General features: G+C 45.4%; 1 protein-coding gene across 16 annotated transcripts in view; it reads right to left on the minus strand.

The window, feature by feature from the left end:
- The window catches only part of FAM13C (family with sequence similarity 13 member C), a 147,086-nt gene that overhangs the window by 36,395 nt on the left and 95,998 nt on the right, over positions 1-14,693 (minus strand). For all 16 annotated transcript variants that reach the window (XM_025285089.3, XM_044942101.2, XM_044942100.2 and 13 more), the window contains one exon: positions 5,191-5,275. In XM_025285089.3, coding sequence (XP_025140874.3) covers positions 5,191-5,275 — 85 coding nt within the window. The remainder of the gene's footprint in view (positions 1-5,190; positions 5,276-14,693) is intronic.

Consider the following 14,693-nt stretch of genomic DNA (forward strand, 5'->3'; position numbering starts at 1 on the left):
AAGAAGAAGAAGAACTACTCTCTACAGTGATTGCCACTTTCTAGTTAGAGCACATCAGTGCTACATACTAAAGAACATGAAAAGGTTCAAGAAGGATTTAGAATTAACACACAAACACAAACTCAGTGTATGAAGTTTCTGAAAGATATTAGGAGTTCTGGGCACTTCTGAGGTTGAGATCTTGAAGACTCCCTCATACTGACTTTCAAAGACTATTTCTGGGGGCTGCTGCCAGATAGGATGGAACAGTATGTGGATAATCAGACCCACCTCATGGGAGACCTGAGGTGCTCCCTGTTCCTGAAATCCAATTATAAACTTCACCTGCAGCAATAACAACTTCCATGGTGACCTTGCAGGAATATTGAGTTCCACAAAGTGTTCCCGACTCTCCCTAAACATCAGAATCATCAACAGGAGCTTTGCAAACACGGAGATTTTCAGGACTCATCTCTACACTTTAATATTGTATCTTATGGTGGACAGCCCAGACAACTGTACATTTAATAAGCCCTGCCAAGTGAGAATGTCTGGTCAAATAGACAGTGTCTTGAAATATGACAGAGAAGGTCAGGTTCTCTTTGACTCTGCCCCATTTCAACTCCAACATTAGGAAGAAACCTGCAGACCATGCAGGATTCTTTTGGGAATAATTACAGACTGTACCCAGATATAGGTTTCCCAGGTGGCGCAGTGGTCAAGAATCTGCCTGCCAATGCAGGAGACACCAGAGATGCAGGTTCAGTCTTCATGTCGGGAAGACCCCCTGTAGTAGGAAATGTCAACCAACTCTAGTATTCTTGCCTAGAAAATTCTATGGACAAAGGAGCCTGGCAGGCCACAGTCTATGGGGTCACAAAGAGTTGGATACGACTGAGCACCCAGCAGCAGAAGCAGCACCTAGATATACGACATGAGCATTGTCTAACAATCAACATTAGCAACAAGGCTCTTGGCCAAATGAAAATTTCAACTTGAAAATCAAGATTTTAGAATAAAATAGTTAATTATGTATTGCTTTGGAATTTCTTTTTGGCCAAGCATGCAAGATCTTAGTTCCTCAAGCAGGGATCAAACCTGTGTCTCTTGCAGCGAAAGCATGGAAGCTTAACCACTAGACCACCAGGGATGTCCCTGCAACTATTGCTTCTAGTAGTAAGTCTCCAGTGATAGCTTACACTAAAAACTCCATCACCTGTGCTCAAACAGAACAGGCATTACTATACGTAGTCATGTGGAACAATGCCAAACGGTCCTTCTACACATGTTGAAAATGATGAGAAGCTGAAAAGACAATCCTCGTTCCATTTTCCAATCACCACCACCAGAACAGGAGCTTTTTAATGTCCGGTGGAAACATCTGCTTCAACTGTTAAGAGGCTATTGATTCAGTTAGAGGGATTTGGGGCCTTAGTACCATGTGGCTTTCCATCTCACACTATGCAGTTTGCAGCACACAGGCAGGGTGGCCAACTGTCCTGGATTGCCCGGAACAGAGGGTCCCCCAGCACGTGGGACTTTTAGTGCTAAAACCGGGGCAGTCGGTGACCCTCTGCACAGCCCTGGCGCTGCCCTGAAGCTGGCAAGCACTCTATCACTTTTTTCTAAACATCGTTACCTCCCTCAGATCTGTCCCCATCCTGCCCATCTCGAGCTCCAGCTTGAGCACCTTTCTCCTCCTGAAGTAAACGCCCTGAGCCCACTGCTCACAGACCCTGCGAATCCATGTGGTCTGTAAGCTTCTTCCTGTTGATGAAACCAAGTCAAAGAGAACCTAAGAGAACCTGACCTTTTCGCTCTCATAATTTAAGATACTGCCCACTTAAATAGTGGCTTCCAGTACTTGAAAACGTTAACGAAATACAAAGACTCTAGGACTTCGAACCCTAGAGTGTCTAGTGATGAAGACTGAGAAACCCTAGGTATAAAAGCTTTCCTGGTAACTGTGATGTGCGGGAAGGTTCACGAACACTCTCTAGAACACAGTGCCCCTTCAGGGTGTCATAAAATCTGCTCTTGCTGCAAGTGCAGTTTGTAATTGTATTTCTACAACAGGGACCATCTCAGATATTTTGCTAGATGAGACGAATCTTTGTATTCTGTAAATTCAAGTTAAAACTCAATATTTTGATTTAAGGTCAAAGACATAAAGAATACAAAATTTTGTTCAGACTATCATTTTGGATAGCCCTCTGTAAATGTTAAACAACTTTAGGGAATTGTCTGGAGGCCCATGGATTAGGACTCCACGCTCTCACTGCTGAGGGCCCAAGCAACCCCTGGTCGGGGAAATAAAATCCCACAAGCCACATGGTGCAGCCAAAAAAGTAAATAAATTTAACTTTGATGTTTAAAATAAACAAACAACTTAAGTCATGCCTTAAATCAAATTTAAAGTAAGATTGAAACCAATATAAATCACAATGCTTTATATTTGTGAATGTTTGATTTGAAAGGTTAATTAGTTGCCTATTACATCCAGATATTTCTATAAAAATCACTTGCTGGATTTTGTCCTTGTTATACCAAATATTAACATCAACTATTACTAATCCTATATTTGCAGACATCTAAGGCTCAGGGCTAGATTCTAGACTTTAAGAGAAAAATATTATTTAAGTTTCCATAATCTTTGATAGACTTATGGCATCTGTGCTCATCGATGCTATAACACTATCATCGGGGCTTTAGGCATGCACACAACTACAGTTTTCAGGAGTTCAGAGATCACTCCAGAAACCCAGTCATAGGCCCAGGGTGAAGAACTGCTGATCTAACATGAACATCAATTTCTCCCTTCTGAGTGGCACGTGGACTAGAACATGTATAGCCTTCCTACAAGAGTGTGTCTTGGAAGCCAGTGAGACCACCACCCCATAAATTGAACTGTGAAAGCCTCTTTCAAATGCTCATCACTTTGGCAACATTCTTACCACATCAAGAGACTCCTTACTTCCCTGAAAACATCTAGTAAGTGATTTCTAGATTGTATCAAAGGGATTTTTAAAAAAATAAAATTAGAGAGAAGCATGTGCCAAGGTCCAATACAGTGGCTGGGACTTCACCTTCCCTGTATTGATTCCCACGCAGTCGATTTAGCTAAACGAGACTCCTTATTCATAAGCTCTGCAAAGGCCAAAAACATCAAGATGGCAAGATGGATTTTATCTTTGCAAACTTGCAGGAGCTGTCCCTGCCCAGTGTGTGTGTATGCACCCACAAGTGCTCGCACACACACACACACACCCCAACACACAGAGTGGAACTTTTCTGTTTCATACACTCTCTTGGAAGGAGTGGAATATCTCAGATTCACCTACATTTTAGAAAATCCAATGTCCAGCCCACAAGGCTCCTCTGTAAGGAAGCTTCTGCCCATTTCTGTTATTTGACACCTAAGATGGAATATGTTGATGGCTCCTTTATATGGGCAATGTCCACATAAATGCAGGGGTTGTGGTTTAGTCATTAAGTCCTTTCTGACTCTTGGGACCCCATGGACTATAGCCCGCCACTATAATCCTCTGTCCATGGGATTTTCCAGGCAAGAATACTGGGGTGGGTTGCCATTTCTTACTCCAGGGGATCTTCCCGACCTAGGGATCGAACCCTGGTCTCCTGCATTGCAGGTAGATTCTTTACTGACTGAGCCAACCAGGGTACTTATCTTTATTTAATAAAGAATGTATTAATAAGTTGATTCAAAATCCTCTCCATCAAGAATGAGAAAATATAAAACTACTACCAACCTTTGGAAAAAATAAGATACATTTACACACCAAAGTCATGATAAAATATATATATTATACACACACACACATACATACATACATATATCCAACATGCAACAAATATTATATTGAACAGTCCTTATCAGATACTTGTGAACATCAGATAATTCAAAAATTAACTTGTATTTGGCTTGGGACTTCTTTCTGTGTTTCTATGTTGCTTGTTTACAGAGAGTGGAACTGGGGGTTGGTGGAAGAAGAAGGGCATTGTCTAATCATTTGACTCAAATCCCTAATTGGCTCAGCATTGGCTCTTGACCAATTTTACTTGCATCTCATCCAAACACAATGGCTAACAGAGCCGAGGAGCTCACCACATAACAAGACAACCAGCTGGCCACCTATATACATAGGGAAATAATTTATCACTTACAAGTAGGGTCACACTAGGCCTCAGTGTCCTTACTATGAATAGTATTATTTCACAGGTTTAAGGGTTTAAATTAATAACTATGAAGTTTACAACAGTGCTTGGGCATAGAAAGTCTTCGACAATAAATAGTGGCTACTCCTACTAGCTATTATTAGCCACTAATACATATCTAAACACTGAAGATGACTGTTTTGCCTACTTAGGCTACGTGGGTCTGATTTAAACAGTAAGGTCTTCGATGCACCATTGCTAATGGTATTGAAATACATTACCTTTGTAAATCTTTTCCTTCCATTCCTAGAGATAAAGGACATCTCATGAAGCAAGCTCACCCAAACCTATTTCTACCATCCAAGCAGAAACCAGTCTGCAAACCTCTGACCCACTGGTGTTATAAAAGATATGCTGTGCTCTCATTTCTACTCATGTAAATTTACTATTTCTTTCCCACTGAAGTCTTCCTGGGAGCATCTGTTCAACTTCTGCTTGCTAGCCAACCTACTACCTGCGAGAGTAAAACCAGAGAAACTAACAGACAAATGAGACCCAAGTTTGAGACTTTTCAAAACAAAAATTAATGCTTAAAAAAAAAAAAGAGAGAGAGAGACAGAACAAGACACTATAGGATTAGAAGAAGCCACACCATTCACCTCCACCTTCCCAGGGTTGATGAATCACCCAACAAGCAATGTTAAAACTCCCCTAGCCCCTCAAAAATATTGAGAGTCTCAACACAGCCCAGATTATCTACCAGTGATATAAACAAACCACGTGTGTATCACAGGACTCCAAATAGGAAAATGAAGACATATGATGGGTGCCTTTTCACCTGACACCATCTCTGGGGACTCTGGTCCCCAGCTAGAGAGAAAGATCTAGATTCCAGCACGTCTTAACTCCCCCTGCTCCCTGTCATTTCCCCAGTGCACCAGGCACTGCTTCCCACAGAAGCCAGGTTCAGGGGAAGCAGCAAGGGGTGAAACTATCCTGAGAGCACAGATGAAGACCCCGAGCCCAGCCTCTTACCTGCGGCCCCTGCCCCTTCGGCAGCTACACTCTGGGTGGACACTGGGGCTGGGTCCTTGACTCCGTGCACCTGCGTAGCTTCTTCCTGGTGTGTCAAAAAGGCAGAGCACAGATCAGTTTCCACGGCTTGGAGCTTCAGCAAGGAATTCTGCCAGCAGAAGCAGAACATCGGGCTGGCTCAGTTAGATGCTAACGCAATGCTGGGTCTGCAGCTTCCTTCCCCAGCACCCGGCCAGAAAGGGGTCTCGGGCAGAACTGGCTGTACCAGAGGCAGAGGCGCGTTACTCCACAGGCAGTCTCAGTTTCTGTTTTATATAAATCTAACGTATATTGATTATCTGTGACACATGGGACTGGTGATTTCGTCAGCAAGAGACGCTGCACCCAGAGGGCCAATCTGAGAAGGTATCTGCTTCCCGGGTGCCTGAGCCTTTACGCTTTCCAAGTGTTTCATTCACGGTGCTGACATCAGGAGCGGATGACATTAGCCCCTCCCCAGCTACCATTCATAAAAGCCAGCATCCCTCCCCTGCAAAGCCCGCAGCAGCCCGCAGTGCACAAAGAGTTACTGCTGCAGAGGCCGCCTGGCAGCTGGGAGGTGCTTCAGGGCTCCCTTTTCTGCATCTGCATGTGGGCTGTGTGCCTGTGTCTGGGGGGCAGGGTCTATGTGTGCGAGTGTACGTGTGACTTCTCAAGTTACTTTTCTCACATGGAATGGCTACGGCCGCCTGCTGTCAGGACAGAGGGCAGGGATGGACGGAGATGATGACCTTGGTCCCTCAGTCTGACCCCGCCGCTGAGGGTGAAGCGATTCATCATTTGTAACTCCCAGCCAACCTCCCCCATCCCCAGCTTCACTTCTCATTTTAAATTCCTCCCGTGTTTCCTAATAAGAGCAAAGTCACACAGACTGACAAACGTATCCTGCCATGATGCAGATGCTGGGCAAACCCGGTCCCCCAGCAGGTGAAAGTGAGTCATGCCGAGTGCCTGACTGGGCCCTCTTCCCTGCAACGGCCTCAGAGCTCCTCCACCCACCAGGGTCTTCCGCCTACCAGGTTCCCAGCAGAGGTCGGTGGGGGGCAGGGGGCGCTACCTGGAGTAGAGCCACGGGTTCCCCCCATTATGACCCAACATATACATGCACACACACACATACACACATGCTCCTACCTCCTCTGTATAACTTAGTCCCCACACACCCTCATAATGCCACTTCCTACTCCAGACACACACCCCAGTCCTATATATACCCTTGCACTCTATTATACACATACTCCGGCTCCCTACCCTATGCACACCTTCACCGGCCTCCTCCACACCCTCATGCCCAAGTCTCCACCTTCACACTCTACTCCACACATAGTTTACAGCTAAATATCCCACCTCCACCCATACACACGCTCATCCCTCCCCCACAGTCCCTTTATCCCCACCCCCCCCAACACCAACACCCTACTTTATGTACACCCCTACATACAACCTCATCCTCAGCTCCCACTCACGCATCCTGTCCTCACCCCTCGTCCCCAGACAGCCTGATTCCTTACCCCACATAAATGCCAACCCCCACACCTCCTCACACTCAACCCCTTTCTGCATACATTCGCTCATCCTTCTGTTGATGTGAGTAAATATGAACCCACCGCTGTGTTTTAAAAAGCTGCTCCCTGAGGGACTTCCCTGGTGGTCCAGTGGCTAAGACTCCTCATTCCCAATGCAGGGGCCCAGGTTCAATACCTGATCTGGGAGCTAGATCCCACATGCCACAGCTAACGATGTCAACCCGCCACAAAGAAGATGGAAGGTCCCTTATTAAGCAACTAAGACCCAGCCAAAGCAATAAATGCTTTTTCAAAAGCTTCTCATTGAGGAATGTCTTAAATCCCTAGTCTTTTGGCCAGTTTGAAAGTGGCAGAACCTCTTTCAAACAGGCTCAGGACCTCTCCTCTGCTCAGCTCAGAGATGGAGTAAGACCTGGTACAAACCTCCCCCATGCTTAGGGGTTGACTGCCAGAGGCCCACAGCTCAGATGAAGCATCTGTCTGATGCCAGCCCATTTTTTACAGCTTCTTCTTCCTCCCTGGGATGTTTTCCCAGCAGTTACATGTGGAAGTAAGGGCCCAAGGTTATTGATAGGAGGCACAGAAGGAGCAAGGGTACCAGGTTTCTGGTAAGTTTTATTAACCAAGCATTTGGAATGCAAAAACGCATGATTCCAGGCTAGCTTTCTAATGAAGGACCTTAAAAACTGGAGTGGCCTCTTATAAGGAGCAAAACTACTCTGAAAATTAAGAAATCATACCTCTCCTGTAGCTCAGATGGTGAAGAATCTGCCTGCAATGCAGGAGACCCAGGTTCAATCCCTGGGTCGGGAAGATCCTCTGGAGAAGGGAATGGCAATCCACTCCAGTATTCTTGCCTGGAGAATCCCATGGACAGAGGAGCCTGGCGGGCCACAGTCCATGGGGTCGCAACGCGTCGGACACGACTGAGCGACTAACACTGCTCGTACTGAGCTACTACTGCTGCCCCCAAGCTGTGAGATGGCGCAGCTGCAACAGCAAACAGAACGGTGGCCCCACAAACAGGCGTCCCTAAACACGGGTAATCCTACAAGCAGAACCACTGTGTAGCCAGTCAGCCCACTGCTGGGTACACCCCCAAATATCGACAGCAGTGACTCTTAACAGATATGTGTACATCCACGGTCATAGCAACCTTATTCACAATAACCAAGAAATGTCTTATGGACTGAACTGTCTCCCTCAGATTCATATAATGAAGCCCTAACCTCCAATGTAACTACATTTGGAGATGAGGCCTTTAAGAGGCAATTAAAGTAAAACTTCTGGGCTCCAAAATCACTGCAGATGGTGACCGCAGCCATGAAATTAAAAGACACTTACTCCTTGGAAGGAAAGTTATGACCAACCTAGATAGCATATTGAAAAGCAGAGACATTACTTCACCAACAAAGGTCCGTCTAGTCAAGGCTATGGTTTTTCCAGTGGTCATGTATGGATGTGAGAGTTGGGCTGTGAAGAAAGCTGAGCACCGAAGAATTGATGCTTTTGAACTGTGGTGTTGGAGAAGACTCTTGGGAGTCCCTTGGACTGCAAGGAGATCCAACCAGTCCATTCTGAAGATCAGCCCTGGGATTTCTTTGGAAGGAATGATGCTAAAGCTGAAACTCCAGTACTTTGGCCACCTCATGCGAAGAGTTGACTCATTGGAAAAGACTCTGATGCTGGGAGGGATTGGGGCAGGAGAAGGGGACGACAGAGGATGAGATGGCTGGATGGCATCACTGACTCGATGGACGTGAGTCTGAATGAACTCCAGGAGTTGGTGATGGACAGGGAGGCCTGGCATGCTGCGATTCATGGGGTCGCGAAGAGTCGGACACGACTGAGCGACTGAACTGACTGAACTGAAGGTAAAATAAGGTCATAAGGGTGAGGCTGACAATAGAGAGAGAGAGAAACCCAGGGATGCACAGTCACAGACAAAAGGCCATGTGAGGACACAGAGAGAAGGCAGCTGTCTGCAAGCCATGGAGGAGGCTTCAGGGAAACCAATTATGCTGACACATTCACCTTGGACTTCCCACCTCCAGAACTGTGACAAATGTTTTGGCCACTGAGTCTGTGGCATCTCTTTTTTTAATTGTAGCCCTAATAGAGTTTTAGCAGATTAATACAAGGTGGAAACAACCCAAGGTACTCATTAGCAGATGAACTGATAAATGAAATGTGATATATACAATACATATAATGAAATATTATTTAGCCTTAAAGAGGAAGAAAGTTTTGACATACTCTACCACATGAATGAACCTTGAGGACATTATACTGAGTGAAATAAGCCAGTCAAAAAGGACACACACTCTAGGCAGTAAAATCCAGAGAGACGGAAAGTGGAATGGTGGTTGCCGTGGGGCTGGTGGGGAAGAAAAGGAGGTTTGTGTTTAATGGGTATGGAGTTGAAGATTGGGAAGATAAATCAAGTTCTGGAGACAGAGGGGTTTGTCAGGTCACATTCAGAGGCCTCTCCAGTCACCCAGAGAGTGTGTAATGCTGAGACCCAGTTACAGCTGGAAGTAGTCATGGGTGGTTCCCAGCCATCCTCCCTGCCCTCCATCTCCCTCACTAGTACTGAGGCCCAACAGAGATGCCAAGCATCAAAGGAGATCTATTTGCACAGCTGGTTTGTTCCTCTCTCAGACACCAGACAGGAGGAAGTTTAATGGGGCAGGGAAGAAGAGAGTGCCCAATGAAACAGGAGAGAGAAGATGAAGGTCTCGTGGGACAAGAAGACATCCAAGGAGAAGGGAAAACGTGAACTTCCAGAATTGAGGACCAGGGGGCAGACTGGAAGAAACTGCATGCCAACGGTCATCAGCTATGCCCCATCCCTACCCCACACTGACCCCTGACCTGAGGAACTGCCTGCTGCCGTTCCTGTTTCTCAGCACAGGAAGAGTGTGGGGACTTGGACGCCCTGCGTGGAACAGCCCCGATGACCAGAGAATCCAGACAGGAGAGGCTTTCCCCGGGAGCGATCTGTGGCACTGTAACATACATGTCTCTCCAGGGGGAGAAAGGAGACACGCGGTCCCGTCAGGGCTGAGCCCCACAGAGCTGCCTCTGAGAAGCTCCCACTGCACACGCGAGGGCCACACCACCCACAGCCGCACCAGCACACGGGCAGCTCCCAGGCCCTGGCAGCTCTCAATGTACAAAGAGCTGCGTTGGGCTCCAGAGCCTGAGACTGATGTCAGCCCCTTCCTCATGGGGCCCCAGTCTAGTGGAGAGACAGCTAATGCACAAACGGACAAATAAAACAATGATGCCAGTTATTACTGTCACAGTTATGGCGATGAGGGGGAGAAACCACAGGCCAGGCCTGGGGACACAGTGAGTAAGCCACTGTTTCTCCAATTCAGCCTGACTTGGTGACCTTTTATGCAGGAACAGGCTTTAGCCCTAGAGGAGAATGACAGGCAGTCAACCCTGTCAGTGCGACCTGCATCTGGCCCTTCTCGTGCTCTGGGGCTTCTCTATCAGGCTGTCCCCAGCCCATCCCTCAAGGCTAGCCTGCCAGGGCTTTTCCAGGTTTCCACCCAAAGTCTTGCTGAATGGGTCACTAGGATCTCCAGGAAACCTGAACAAAGGCTGATGGAGCTGCTAAAGAATGATGACTACTTCTGCTTCCCAGTTCTCCCATTTGGTCACCAGAGAAACCAGAGAGACGAGCATGAAGCCTAGGTGTGGTTTTCTACAAGCTAACTTTTCTCTTTGACACAATGGAAAATATGCGACTTGTTTTAGAAAATACTCTACTCATTTTCTTTCCTCTACAATTACCGGGTCTCACTTTAGTTGGGTCAGAATGGGGAACACCCACACAGGCTGGTTGGTGAAACACTATTTTAGGATCCCTTTGTCTACAACTCACCAGTTGCAGAAAAAGGATTGCTTACTTTTAACTGCCATGAAGAGGTTTAGTGACCCTCGCCCATCCCTTGATCTATCCAAGAACTCGACATAGATTGTCTATAGCAAGATCAAACTGGAAATCTGCTCAAAACTGAGGTCACAATGGGGCCCCTGAACATCTCCATTCTACTGAGCACTCTTGTTCCCTGAGCTTCCAGGTTTTCTGTGTGTGCTCCCTCACCACACACTCACACACACACTCACACACACATACACACACATATACACATATGCCACCCTTCCATTCTATTTGCTCCCTGCCCCTACTTCCCCAGGCCTACTTCAGCTGTAATTCCTTCACAGTCAAATTCCCATCAAATTTTAAACCAGTTCTGATTACCTTTATCCAAACAGGGGCCTCCGATTTCTCTTTTAGCACCTTGCTTTCTTCCCTCCCAACACTCACTATAATATGGGATTTTATTTTTCTCTACTGTTCACTGGCTCTTCCCAGCTCCAGAAGGGCTGGAAGCATGCTGCCACTCCTCACTGCTGAAGCCCTCACAATGAGCAAAACAGGAGCCAACCCTTAGAGAAACGGCCACTGTAGACTGTCTTTTGTTTGCCTGGACCCTTTACATAGGACTTGGGAAGCCCTTCTGAGTAGTCCATTTCAAGCCTCCTTGCTGCCTTGGTTCAGAAATTTTAAAATGCTCACGAATCACTGGGGAGTTTGTTAAAGATGTGGTCTCCCAGGCAGTGACAGACTCAGATTCTGTGGTCTGGAGCAGGGGCGCTGAGATGCAGGAGGTCCAAGGTCCAGACTCTGAGAAACACTGCCCTATTCCCTTGGGACCTGACCCACTCTAAATGCTGCCTTGGTTGCCTGTTTAGCTCTAACTGTCCCAGGAACAATATTTTTGTTCCCTCAGTGTCCTACGCTACCCAGTGGAGATTCAGCATAGAAGAAGCCACCCACTCCAAGCAATCCTCTGTTGAGAAGAGGATCCAGGTCCTATTCTGATAATAGAAGCACATCTTTTAAAACAAGGACAATCTTGCCACCACACACAATAACCCAAACCAAATTTTTTTCCAGCCAGATGATCTGATTTCAGCTGAGGAAGAGGGAGTCCTGTACTTAATTTCACCTCTTTGTGATATCCTCATTATGTTCACTTTATTAAGTAAACAATAAAAACAAGATATTTAGGAGAGACCAATACAGTTTTATGAACTCACATTTTAATTCAAAATTCTGAGCTTTTCTAGAGAACAAGACATGAACAACTCATAGAATGGACTTTAGTAGTTTCTCTTTGTAATTTTGAGCACAAAGGCACAGGCATTAAGATAGACAGCTACCCTAACAAGCCTTTTTTTTTTTTTTCCCAGAACATCAATTATATATCCCTTGGGCTGAAGTCCACAAATCTAGTCCATGTTGTAGCCCATATGGTTACTTCTCTGTGGCTACTTAAGTTCCAGTCTTTTTTAAGCTCTGAAAAATATCTGGCTTAAAAACTAAATTCAGTAGGACGCGTGCACAGCACAGGGACCACTGGGGCTTTTAACCCCAAATCTACCATTTGTTCCTTCTCTGTCTGTAGGAAAATCATCCAATAATTTTGGCCCATGGGCACTTAATTCTTTTCTGAGACTACCTTAACCCCTTAGAAATAACTGAAACTCAATGAATATTAGAAATCAATAACCATCCCACTGTAAACTATAAAATCACTTGCCGTAAGAAATAAGTTACCAACCCATGTCTTTAAAGACACTGGAAACCATTAGCCATTTCCTCAAATACTAGTATTTTGTTAGAAAATAAGAAAATTAAGCTTTTACCTGCCTTAAAATCTGAGTTTTATAGCCCTAGGAAAGCCAAAAATATCCTAAAAAGGGAAAAGATACCAACACTAGGAAGACCAGAGTCTAGGATACTAAGTTGAAGTGTGTCCTTCTAAATCCCTGGAAAGCAGGGATGACAAAGTTCACTTTCTGCTGCAGCCCCCACACCCCATAGCAGTTCCAGACCCACAGCTGGGTACACATTTGCTTCTCAATAAAAACTGTTGAAAAAATATCCCCAAAGTTAAAGCTTTCAGGCAAAATTTTGGTCTTAAGATGAGCAGAAATATTTTTCTTTAATCTGTCAGGGGCTACTGGGGAATGACTATTTCATAAAACTTGTCAACTTTATATTTTGCCAAATGGAAATGGGAAAATAGATAGTTGTATAGATAGATGGATATAGATAGATGGATAGACCAACAGACAGATAGAGAGATATAGATAGGGATAAACAAACCTCCCCATCATTCCATCACAAGATGAAATTTTTAAGAACAATCTCTAATGAAAGAGGTGTCCATCGACGTTAGCTTTACAGAACACTTACTACATTGTCCTTATATTTCTCCTTTAGCTACAAAGCAAAGAAAGTGCCACACAGGCTGACACCTGGGAGGCATGAAGCAGACAGAGTCCTTTCCAGGACTGTGGGTGAGAGAACAAGAAACTAGCAGATGCAGACGAGTAAATGTAAAAGTGAGAAAGGAGGCAGAGGACAGAGATGCCATACCAAAGGAAGGAGCAAAGGCCAGCAGGACAAAGCCACGTGGAGTGTGGGCGATGGTGAGGCTGGTAGGCGAAAGGCAAACCCAGGTGGGTCAGTTACAGAGAGTCCTGCTAGAACTTCTCTGCTCAGCCCAACACCCCTGAAATCTCTCCAACTTAATCCCCAGACAGAGCAGCAGCTAGCATGGCTTCTACCTTTTCTGCCAATGCCACACTAAGGATTCCTCTGAGGGTCATGACTACAAACCTGGTTGCCCTGGAAACCAGAAATCAGGCTGGAGAGTTGCTTCTGAATGAGGGGGCAAGGTAAACCAGGCATGCAACAGTTCAGAGTTTCTTTGCTGGGCAGTTCATCCCACTGGGAAAGAAACCCAGGGTTCACACCATGACCATGTTGACTGCAGGATGTCCTTGTTGACACTGACAAGAAAAGTGGCTAAAATTAAATGACTCACAGGGCACCATTCCTGCTGAGAAAGAAATGCTAGTAGCGAAGCAAGGTCACTTCATCTCACCCATGAAACCACACCAGAAAAAAGCTAAATGGCACCCCCACTGGTGTCAGACAGGCAGATGACTTTGGATATTAGGCTTCCAGAGACCAATATTACGCATCCCAGCATCCATTTACCCATCTTCTGATCCAAAATGGGAAAATGTGTCCCTCTCTAGCCAATCAGCTTATTTCAAACCCCAAGGTCACAGTGATTGGTTCAAGAATGGGCTACAGGTCCCAAGTCAGATAAATGAGACTCAAGTATGAGACTTTACAGAGTAGAAAGGACTCTATTTTCATTTCTTTTAAGCAGAATTTTAAAGATGGTCCCCAAGATTCCTGTACACTGGTTATGCAATCAAACACTAATTTAGATGCTATGTTGAAGAGATTTTACAGATATAATTAAAGTCCTAACTCAGGTGACCAAGGATACAGAGATTGCTTCAGTGGGCCTGATCCAATCAGGGTGAGCCTTTTAAAAGTAGAGGGGTTTTTTTTAGCTGGTAGACTATAACATCAGAGATTTGGAGCACAGAAGGATTTGGTGCTGCTGGCTCAAAGATGTAGAGGCCAAGGTGAGAAGGAATGCAGGCAGCCTTTAGAAGCTGAGAGCTACTCCCAGATGCTGACCAGCAAGGAAATGGGGTCTACATTCCTAAACCTCAAGGAAGTAAATTCAGGCAATGACCTGAATGAGCATGAATATGGACTCATCTGCAGAACCTCCAGATAAGAATCTATCATTGCGAATGCCATGATTTCAGTTTTGTGAGACCTTGAGCAGAGTCTCATGGAGTCTATCCAAGTTTATTATCTGCACAACTGTGAGCTAATAAAAGAGAAAAAGCTGCTAAGCTTCTGGCAATTTTTTACACAGTAATAGAAAACTAATATACACTAGGATTACTAGCTGTAAGAATAACATATCCCCAGAGAGGGGTCAATCTAAAGACAAAGTCGATATAGGAAAGTAGAGTTGA

Source organism: Bubalus bubalis, chromosome 4 (assembly GCF_019923935.1).
Source record: "Bubalus bubalis isolate 160015118507 breed Murrah chromosome 4, NDDB_SH_1, whole genome shotgun sequence".
NCBI lineage: Eukaryota > Metazoa > Chordata > Mammalia > Artiodactyla > Bovidae > Bubalus > Bubalus bubalis.